The sequence below is a fragment of the Falco cherrug genome, chromosome 1, assembly GCF_023634085.1.
Source record: "Falco cherrug isolate bFalChe1 chromosome 1, bFalChe1.pri, whole genome shotgun sequence".
NCBI lineage: Eukaryota > Metazoa > Chordata > Aves > Falconiformes > Falconidae > Falco > Falco cherrug.
In genome coordinates, this window is record NC_073697.1 from 113,725,037 (window position 1) to 113,736,323 (window position 11,287).

Genomic DNA, 11,287 nt, shown 5'->3' on the forward strand with positions numbered 1-11,287 from the left:
GGAATACGAGCGGCCTGCCCACGTCGTCTCCAAACTGGTTTCGCTTATTTGCTGTGAACTCTCTCCAGACCGTGACACGTTTACCTGCTTTCTTCAAACAGGCTTCGAGGAACAATACAGGAGGAGTTCCGGGCGGGAGCTGGTAATTCCAGCATTGCTGGGACCTGTACAGACCCCAAAAACCACAACACAGCAAGTTTACGCTTGTGTGGAGACCTCTCAAGTCCATTGCTGTCATGAGTATCAAAGAATAGTAAGACTGTTAAACTATGTGAGTCTAATGAGCGCAGAGTAAAAATGGATAAATTTATGCATAGAGTTATAGGCCTTTAAGGAACATGCTTTCACAGACCTTTCCTCTGCCTCCAAATATAGAAAACTGCGTTTCATAGCACCACATTCAATGTTAGACTTGCTTACCAGAAGTTCAGAACAATTTCTTAAAAGCTTAGAATAAACCTCGCTGAGAGCACTGTCTCGGACCGTGTTTGAAAAACCCTTCTTAAAACGTGGTCAGAGTACTCCTGCAAGCTCCCATGCAGTTCACAGGCACCGATCAGCAAAACACCCAGGACAGACAGGGAGTGAAGTCACACGCTCTTGCCCTTTGAGTTGCAGCATTGCAGATTCCGACTAATGAGGCCTGAATGCATGTAAGAAAAGCTGTTGATTGTTAGTCTCTGTGCTGCAGAGGTTAAGGGAGCCTCAGAAGCTGCAAACGCTTGCCAGGCCACCTGACCAGCTGCTGTCCTGCTCACAATGCTGGCAAGTACTATTTCACAAGGTTGGAAGTACTATTCTTGGAATGCCCATTGGTGCATTTCAGCTCAGTCTGGCCCATATAGACATGCCTAAGATATGCATAAATGAGCCTGGCCCCCCGTTGAATCACTGGAAGAGTTTATGAACTTGCCTGACTGCATCCCATGTGTGCTTGTGCATAAATGATGCAGATATCAACAAGTTTGGATCTGAGAAGATGTTTTCCAAATTGCAGGTCAGCACATGTACATCAGTTCCAGCCATTAGCTTGTAAGATTGAACACTGCTAAAGGTGGATGAGAGGAAAACAGTACCTTGTAGTAAAACCATTCTGTTAACACGTTTTATAGTGTTTACAGCTGCAAGATGCCAAGCAGCAAAGGCTGCTTCACAAATGTTCATGGATGTTAGCATAAGGTATCCACTGACCCCTGATGTTTAACTTCCCCACCATTGGACTCTTACCAGTTTCCATTTGTCTATCAGAAGATGAATCCCCTCAGTTATCCTTGCATGTGTCTGCAATCTCCCGAGACTAAGCTGTTTGTGCTAGCTAGGTTCAGTGGTTCACTGATGTGAAGGAGAGCAGGACTGAATATTTTTTAATTTCACTGGGTCATGCCCTGAAAAACACTAAGGTCTCAGCTCTCAGTAAGGGCAAGGGGAATTGGCGGCGCTCACCAAGACATGGACTTCTGAATTCCTTATTTCCCCCTCTCCCCTAGAACAAACATTTTTAAATAAGTTGCTCTCCCTGCTGAAGTGGGCAGAAGAAGTACATTCCTAAGCCAAGCTTACAGAGAAACACTTGAAATGACAACAGCTGTTGGGCCTACACCACTTTTACAGTTTTCTGGTGAAACGTTTTAAATGCCTTTCTTGATAAGTAATAAAAATCAGGTCACTCTTCATTCTTGATCCAGCGTAGCAAGTCACTTTTATTTGTCAATAAAGCTATTTTAGCCTTTTGCTAAAGCTGAGCTGAAGCTTCAATCTGAAGATGTGCCTTTATTTCCAGATTTATTCATGAGGGCTGTAGAAAGTCTTCTGTAAAAAAAACGAAGCCCAGTTATGAGTGTTTTTAAGTCTTCAGTTTTACAGCCTTCTTATGTCATCACTCAGTTGAACAATATAAAAAACCCCACAATGCAAGTCAAATAATCCGTGTAATGACCATGTACTTTTATTTCAAGACTAGAGTCCTGTAATTCAGAACAAGACAAACCCCCTATTTCTCACTTTGGTGCTTTCTCTCTTTAATTTACAAGGAGAGGGAAGTTTTACCGGGAGAAGTAATACCTCATTCACCAAACCAAGTAGGAAAAGGACACATTGAGAAAAACTGCTTTCAGTTTCACTTAATCAGTTGCACTGAGAGGAAACGATACTGCTGAGGAACTGAAAAGCAGAGGGGGATGTTAGCAAACAGAGAAGTGTTAAGATTCACAGCCTGTCTGGGACAGGGTAAAGAAAGAGACTTACTGCCTATGGACCAGTGCAAACTGAACTGCAGGTAACACCCAGCTTCTACAGAATATGTGATTTTTACTATGGAGAAAAAATAATTTTACTTCTTGTCTTCTGAAAGTATTCTTTAAGTCTCCATTCAGTGTTGGAGCAGACAGACCTGTGACAGAACATTTGTTCTGTGAAACCTTTTATGCTGATCTCTGCTTATAGTAGGGAAGGTACTGTACTGTACTGTCGTAGTAGCATAATTTGGGAGGCACAATACATGTTAGTCTGAGTCAAAAGAGTGAAAACATACTGGCTCTGAAGAAATGCTTGCTTAATGCATCCTCATAGGAACCCACTGTGTGTTGGAATCTAAAGAGCTTGGTGATATTCTGAGGATTAGCTTTTCTAGACACTTCCTCTGCAAAATATCCCATTGTTCCTATTAACCCAACATAGAATAATCCTGAATGATTAATTCTATTTTAAATTTCTGAAATTCTGCAGTACCTTTTTCTCCATGGCTTGATTTTTGTTTCATGCTAGCATTTTTCAAAGATGTCAAGCGTAGACATTTGATCTAGAAAAATATTACAGGATAATTTAACATCACATTCAATATGCAATCACATTCAGTAGGGAGACAACTGGGCCCCTTTTTCGGGATGAAAAATTACCTAACTTTCCATCTCTGATGCAGCTGAGATATAATCATACTATTCACTTAGCAGGAACTGTTATCAGCCTTCAGCAAATAAGGACAGTTGCTGAGGACTTTTCAGGATCTGAGATTAAAATTAATGGCTTGACTCATGGCTATCATTTTCCTAAAATTCAAGCAGACTACAGGCAACGGATCTTGTTTGTGTAGATGTGAGCGTAAGTAGTCAATAGAATTAACAAATTCCATGCTTTACAGAGAGACTGTACCTATGGCCGGCATTTCAAGAAACTATGGAATCCAGAAATGGGCAGTGGGACCCCAGGCAGTGTGGAGATTAGTGACCCTGTAGGTATGGCCCTCTGCATGTAGGAGGCAGAGCCCAACGTGTCATTTCTCACCTCATGTTTCTGAAGGGTTGGAAGCGGCAGAAGGATGTTGCAATGGGCACAGGTCACCAGCATGTCGAAACACTGAGGTGATGTGGGAAGTCCGCCTCTTGTGGGAGAGGGAAAGCCAATCTTTTTGTTCTTTGGAGGTTTAAGCAAGGTTTTGGAGGTCAATGGCTGGTCCCTTTCTTTCTCTTTGGGACGGACATCTTTCCACATCATTGCATTCTTGGAGCGGGAAGAGGGAGCCAGGGAGGAAGAAGACTCTTGTGGATCACTGCTGAGTTCTGAAGCTGACTGGCCAGCAAGAACCTTTGTCAGCTTATGAGCTGCACTGCACTTATTCTGTTAAAAAGAAAGCATGCATAATAAAATGAAGATTGGCATTACACCTAACTGTGTGGTGTGCTGTGATTTGTGACAGACTGAGTCATGGGGAGGGACAGTGGACAACACCTCACAGAGATGCTTCAGCTGAACACATTGTGTTGTGAAACTGTAGTTCAAAGAGCCAAGACACACTGCCCTTTCTTACCCGATATACAGCTTTTCAGAGAAATAACATGGCTGGAAATTAAGCACAGACCATTCTCTTGTTCAGTTTCAAATGAGCTTACCAGATGTTGGGAGTACTGGTCATCTGCAAATGACTTATTGCACTTCTGACAAAGATTGCCACCAGTACCTTCAGAAGGGGGGGGGAAAAAAACATTGAGAGAAGCACAGTACGAGACTAGTCATCTAGACAGGCTGCTCAGATCTACTTATCATCACTGATTCTACAGAAACACAGAATGCTGATTCCACCGGCCAAGAAGGAATTAGAGCTATGACTACATTTTGCCTTTGGCACCACTCAAAACCAATACACCATCCCCTCTCGCAAACTTCAGCTTTTGTGGAATTTGAAATTCCACTGCAGCTGCATGTTTTGGGGCTCAGGATGCTTCACTCCTACCCTGGCCTAGCTAATTCTGTTGCTAGGGGTTTTTGCTTTCTATAGCTTATTTTGCCAACCACTGCACCTACCAATGCCTGTTCTTTTCTGGAATCATTGACAGGATTCACGATTATTATTTTTTTTTTTGTTTCAACATACACTGCCCAATACCTTAGGCCTAATAAAGCTGCTCTTAACATCAAAAAATCAAAGTATGCACCATAGGCTTTATATATGAAGTAGGAGAAAGTTCTAAATTGTATTTTCTCCTGTGTGACAAACAGAAAGAGGAAGAAGTTCCACTTATTTTCTGACAGAAGGAATTTAACTTCCAGGATATAAGGGAGGCATAAAAGAACAGGCCAATGAGCTACCAGTCAGTGGAACCATCCTGGCTTTACAATAACCAGCATAATAGAAAGCAACACTTGGCCCTTTCATTGTGGTTGGTTAAACAATCCCCTCCCCCTACTGAGAACTGTAGAAAAGGCAGGAGAATTTTCACTGAGATTTAACAGAGTTGACCCAGTCTATAACAATGAGGAATTTTGCTTACCAGTGGGGTAAAGAAATGTCGCATTAGTGTGTGCTTCGCTGGCTTGAAAGTTCACATCCTTATGATGGGACAGACCACTGTTCTGACAAATGTCTCTGTGTTTGTTCTGGTCTTTGTACATGATGTATTTGTTACACCCCCAACACCACTCTGTTCGGCTGGCACAGGTGTTCAGGTGTTCCTGCAGCTTGTCGAAGGGCATTTCAAGCTCACAGATCTTGCATTTCATTGCTTTTTTGAGGCACTCCTTGGTCTGCACATGAATAGAGGAAATCATGCAAAATTTCCATCAATACTAAAGGAGGGCATTGGGTAAGGGCAACGAGTGACTGTTTAAGAACACCCTCCTTAAGGGGTATCTATACAACTAAAAGCAGGTTTAGCTGTATTAGGAGTTCACCTATCTAGGCTATCTTTAATTTAGGATGATTTAGGCAACATAAGGCAAAGTCAAAATAAATAGCAGTGAAGATGTTCTGTGTCGGTACAGGTTAGCAACAGAGCTGAAGCCCACCTAGAAAATTCCAATACTTCAGTTACTACCACCAGAGGAAGCCTACTGGTGTCTTCACTGCTTTGGTTCCTTGAAATGGTTAGACTACAGCTAGCATGCACAGACTGCTCCCACTTCCCAGCCTCTGCCAATTCTTTTGTGTATCTTCTCCTTAGTTGCTTCCTTGACTCTTGCTTTGTATAACCAATCCTTTGGAAAAGCATGAGTGTGGGGGCAGGATGGAAATATCTTTGAGAAGTCCTCCAAGACCATCACCTTTAGGTGCCAAGGATGAGAAGGAATAGATTATCTCCTGGAACAGACTGTCCCGTCCCAACTGGGCAGGCAATCACATATACTTATTTAAAAGAGGGAAAAGGTATGCCAAAACACTGCAGCTGTTGAAAGCTTTAAGTTTCTTCATGGTCCAAGACAGGAGTTAGGGATTTACATGTTTTTGCTGTTAAACCATTAGTGTGATTCCTGGTGGCTGGTCAAAGGGGTCAGCCTAGAAGGTAAAAAGTACTGCACTCCACATTTACCTCATGATGCTCCAACTGGTATTGCTGCATGCTTTGGTGACAAAGATTACATCTGACCTGCAAGGAAAACATACAGCAGTTCATTGGGAGCATAAGAAAATGATTAATGCTTTCATATGTCAATACAACTTCAAGCTGCTGATACGGTCTTCCTGTCATTTTCATCCCAACCACCCACAAGCTGTCAGTGATTTTTTGATTCTGTCCTCAAATTCCTGAGATTTTGAGGAAAACAGGTATCTGATGATTCTGCAGTAAGCTGTCATTCTGTGTGAGGATCCAGTTCTCAAAAGTACCCATGTGAAATGCAAAGTGTGATGTGAAACAGAGTACGTATTCAAAATTTTGACTGGGGTTTAACTTAAAACTATAGGTCTGATATTCAGCTAGTCTAAATTATAACAGCCCCTCTGAAAACACAGGAGGTACGCTAGTTTTCTATAGGTTTGCCATGAGAGCTATTCATGTGTTTTGCTAAGTAACTGAAATCAATGGAATTGCCAAAACAATAAAACTGGTAAAACAGATTAAAAAGTCATGCCTGTGTGTCCATGCTTCAGCATAGTATCTCTACCTACAGGATTCCTAATGCTATACTAAAAATGCTATTGCCTCACTATATGAAGAGCTGATATATTTACTCTGCCAATTCACTTTTGTTAAAAAAGTGCACTGATGTCATAGCTTCATGCAAGCAAGGTTTATGGCAGATCAGGTACTCTCTGACTTCCTCTAATCAAATAATTTAACTTGCATGCTCTGGCTAATTCACAAGCACTAGAAGCATGTATTCATCCCTGATCTGTAATTTGTACTGCTGAGGAAACTGAGATACCACAGTGGAAGCTTTATTCTCTTTAAGCTGAGTGTGTAATAAGATCAAAAGGTGCTGTAACCAGGCCTGAAGGGTCATATCACACCCTTAGAGATTTTGTGGTCAAACAATAACAGAAGTTCAAATCTAGTTAATATAGAGCACAAAACCATGAACATACTACTTCACGGCTGGCAGAGCTTTTCGCTATTTGCAAGAATATTTGTAGCCATTCCTCACCTGCTTGTGTGCTCCTGCTTGATGGTCTTTCATATCCTTTTGGGCAACCGGTTCATCACATTCTGGACAGAGAGTGAGAAACCGCAAGCAGTGGGCCTCATGGAGGGAGAAATTGGCAGCAGACACATCTCGTTTACTACCAAGCACATACATGGGAAAGAGAGAAAATTAAATGAACTGGTGGGGTGGGCTGACCCTGGCCAGCAGCCAGGCATCCTCACAGCTGCTCACTCACCACCACCCCACCACATACAACAGTGAGATGGGGGTGGAAACAGGAAGAACAGAAGTGATAAAATTTGTAGGTTGAGATAAAGACAGTTTAATACTTGAATGGGGTCGAGGGGAACAAATGAAGCAAACGACATCACTCACCACCTGTGCCCAACCAGTCTTTGAACAACAGCCCCCTTAGAAGCAAATAAAAACCTGAAAAAACCTCCAACCCTGTTTTTCCTCTAATGTAGTTTTTATTCCTGAGCATGAGGTTATACAGCACTGAATATCACTGTGGTCAATTGGCGGGGGGGTGGGTGATGCAGGGCAGGGCACAGGCAGAGTGGGGAAAACCAGAAAACCTTTACACCATGGAAGCGCTGTTCACCAAAAGCCAAACCCTGCTGTGTTATCAACACTGGTTTAGCCACAAACACAAAACACAGCACCACTGGGGCTGCTATGAAGAAAATTAACTTAATCCCAGCCAGACCCAGTACAACTGGTTAAAATTCAGGTAGTCTGTCCCTAAAAACTAGAAACAAGCATTTGTCTTTCTGATTCATCTTAATGAGACATTTAGAGACTGTATTCTGTTACTCATTCTGTTCTGCCATATTACCAGGAATGCTTCTGAAAGGGACAGGGCTGCTGCTGGAGGCTCCTGGTACATTTGTCCAACAATTGGTTCAGGAAAAACTCTGGCTGTTGTTTACATTGCTTACAGATGTGGAAAGAAAAGAAGGGCCCCTCTTCTGGGTGTCCTCTAAGGCATCACAAAATTTACAGCTCTGTGGCTCCCAGTGGACCCATTTAAGGTAGCCCAGACAAGCAGCTGCCCTGTTCAGATGCTGAGATATACAGATATCACCATACCCTGTGGGTTCAGAAAGAGCAACTTCAGTTTATCTGAGAAATCACCTACTTGATTTCAATAGCTGATGTGTTCACAATATCAATGATAAGAATTGAGATCCAGTTCAACAAGGCTTGAGTAAGATCTCCTGAAGAAGCTTCCAGGTGCAAACTTTAAGCAGTGTAAAACTTCCATCGCTCCCCTTGAAACAGCTTCAGGATGACCGAGGTGCACACCGGCTGATTTTCTGACTTCCTCTGCCAGAAGCACTTTGGACCCTGATCCCGTGGGACCTGTCCTAGGATGTCTGCCTCACTGCCCTCACTTCAGGCTCAGAGAAGTTACTGCACCAGGCAACAGCAGGTGAGGTATATCCCTGTCATTTCAAAGCCTTTACTGCAGCAGCCCCAGGACTGTGCAGCAGGAAGTTACTGATGCTGAACACAAGAGTGATGCTCCTTAGGACTTGGCAGCTGGAGGTAAGCCCATGCAACCTTTCCAGCCTAGAAGAGTAGGAAGACTGTCTGAAAGGACACGGACCCTTCCAGCTCTGCTACTTCAAGGATATCAGGCAGAATACCTGATGCCATTTGGCCTTTCCACACTAGTCTTTGTTCCCAACTCTGACATCACATCTGGGCCACAGATCCAGCCTGCCCAACATAACTGCTGGTCACTCAGTGTTGAGGGAATGCTGGTATGAGGCCACATGAATTACGAACAGCCCAGCCTCAAGACAGAGCAACCACAGAAAAAAAAAAAAAAAAAAACACCCTGGGGCACTAAACTCTTCTAATTTTCTTAAAGAAGGTTATGTTGCCTTAAGAAAATTTACTTTAGACATGAGGAGAGGCTTCTCATGATCATGATGGATAAGCAATGGAACGGATTTCCTGTGGGAATGTGTCATCTCTGTCACCAGAGTTTTTAAGAATTGGTTAGAGGCATCTATCAGAAGTTTCAGGCAAAGTGGGTCTGCCAAGGAGTCCTGTTGGCAGCAGTTGCTCTATTCGAAGCATCCCTTACACAACCTTTCAGACATAATGCACAGGCTTTCTTTGTGCAAGGCTAAGCACTGGTTTTCCTTTATGGCTAAACAAAATGGAGGCTAAGCTAGTGTTTAACCTTTCTAAGTTCGACTCTTTTTTTAATTGCAGTGCTTCGTAGTCTTCATTCATATAATTTGCCCAATGACCTGGCTACTAGTTGAGATACAGCAAGCTATGATATCCTCACGGCGCCTTTCAGCCTACTATTCTGAGATAGCCAATTACCCTGAAAAAAATGAATGTTTTATCACTTAACGGCAAGTACAGCAACAGAAAGAAACACCGTCCATGGGGGGAAACTGAGGCAGCTACTGGGTTTGGCACGGTCCCTGCACTAGATACTTCAAAACTACCCACAGTGATACTATGTAAAAAGAGAACATGCAGCATGGAAGAAGGCTATAGAAGGCACCTTGCTGGAGACAGCAAATCAGCAAGAAAGCAGCAACCTGGAAATCTGAAAATGCGTACAAAAAAAATTTTTTTTTTACTACTCAATGGCTACGTACACCCCTCCTGACATGTAGTTCTTCTTCTCCCTGTTACAGGAGACCTAGATAACATCAAAGAAAACCCTAGAAAACTCTTGAAATCCCTGCTCTTTGTAGGGGTGGAGAGGAAGAAGGATCTCTTACCAATTTTTGCAGAACCTGGTCTCTTCTGTCATTTTTCTTTTTATTCTGCTGGGTATCCTTTCTTCTAAGAGCAGAGAAGGGGAAAAAAAACCGAAACTGAAAGCCTCTGTTGCAGTAACTCCACCCCAAACAGCTGCTTAGCCAAAAATTCTTTAAAGGAGAAACAGCACCATTGCCGACAAGTACGAGCGTGAGGTTAGCTCGCTAGTCCTGGGAGGAACCACAGGGAGCCACCTCCCCGCTTTCCCACACAAGTTTAAATTGCAGTAGCCGGTGCGGGCCGCGGCCCGGGGCCACCCGAGGCAGGCGGGGAAGGATGGGTGTCCGCCGCTGCTGCCGCCGGGCCCGGCCAGCCCCGGCCCACCCCCGAGCCACCCCCGCGCCTGGCCGGCCTCTCCCGCCCACTGCAGGATACCTGACGCCGCGGAGCAGCCGGCGGGCCCGTGGCTCCCTGCGGAGGGAGGCGGCAGGCTGTGGGGTGGAGGTGGCCGCCAGCAGGACACTGCCTGGCTGCGTCCCCACGAGGGCCGCGGGGCGCCCTGCAGCCACCGTGCCCCCGCTCCTGGAGGGCAGTGGCGCTGGGCAGCCCTCGGGACCCGTTCCTGCCCAGCGCCTGCGGGGCGAGTCAGGCGGGTGTGGCAGCGGCACCTGCCCAGGTGAGCCCTGCCGGGAGCACGGCAGCCCGCCCGTACGCTTACCTTCCGGGGCCTCCGCCGGGAACCGCAACGTGGCAGCTGACCAGGCCGCGGGCTGGGCTGGGCTGGGCCCCACAGGGCCGCCTGCGGGCGGCTGCCCCGTGCACCACGGCTGGTGCCTGCTCGGCCACAGCCCTTGCCCGGCTGGCACCACCACGGCCACTGTCTTTTGGCTCGTACAGGCTGGCGGGCCACAGGGCTGGCTTGCCGTGAGCAGGGAGGGCAGAGGCACACTGCAGCCCCCTCTGCCTCTGCAATGGCGGTCATGGTGTGGCCTGTTGGAAAGAGAGCCCTTGAAACACACTAAAGTCTGTTTAGAGAGGTGACATGGTTCATTTTGCGCAGGGTGCTCGGTGGTATATTTCCACAAATTGAACACATCCACTAGGATCCTTCATCAAATATTTATACACCAGAGTTAAAAAGTTCCACCTAACAGATACCATTATTCCACCTATCTAATACATATTCATTGTGCTGAGCTAACCAAGTTTTCTGTGCTGAGTCAGCAAGAGTCTTTTACACCTCTGCGCAGGGGTCTCGGAGGGTCTTTGGTGGTTGTTTGGGGAGGAGTAACCCTACTCTTTTTATCCTTTCAGGACGCTAGAGCCCCTCTTTATCTTGCCAGCTTCTCATTAACAAGATGCATGCCCTTGGTCTGGGGATGCTATCCTCTTCCCCTGGAACTTTCTGGCCTTCGTTCAGCCATTATCTATCTAAAAAAAAAAAAGCTATGAAGTACATTATAGATACTTCTTGTTCTAAACCTTGACAGATACTTACATAGTTTCTTTCATGGTTAATCTTTGACCTTCCTGCTGCAAATTCAGCATCAATGGTAGCATCTAGCCTCACAAACCCACCTTGGCCTCCCTGGGGCAAGCCTGCCCCACTCACAAAAAAACAGCCAGCTACTGAAGAACAAGTGTCTGCCCACCATCACCATGGGGGAGAAACCCAGCACTGGTCCTCCAGCCTCACCTC

At 45.1% G+C, this 11,287-nt stretch overlaps 1 protein-coding gene across 2 annotated transcripts; it reads right to left on the reverse strand.

Annotated features, from left to right (window-relative positions):
• Nucleotides 1-292: 292 nt before the first annotated feature.
• XAF1 (XIAP associated factor 1) lies at nucleotides 293-9,957 on the reverse strand. 2 transcript variants are annotated; one of them, XM_027806393.2, is made up of 8 exons: nucleotides 9,609-9,957; nucleotides 6,853-6,988; nucleotides 5,799-5,855; nucleotides 4,764-5,016; nucleotides 3,885-3,952; nucleotides 3,280-3,612; nucleotides 2,728-2,797; nucleotides 293-1,806 (listed from the first exon to the last, which is right to left on the reverse strand). In XM_027806393.2, exons 1-8 carry the CDS (start codon nucleotides 9,638-9,640, stop codon nucleotides 1,787-1,789), a joined length of 969 nt encoding a protein of 322 aa, XP_027662194.1. In that variant the 5' UTR covers nucleotides 9,641-9,957; the 3' UTR covers nucleotides 293-1,786. The 2 variants fall into 2 exon arrangements, with proteins under 2 accessions (XP_027662194.1, XP_005439883.2); XM_005439826.4 differs by having other exon boundaries at nucleotides 293-1,809; nucleotides 9,609-9,956.
• Between the last annotated feature and the right edge of the window lie 1,330 nt (nucleotides 9,958-11,287).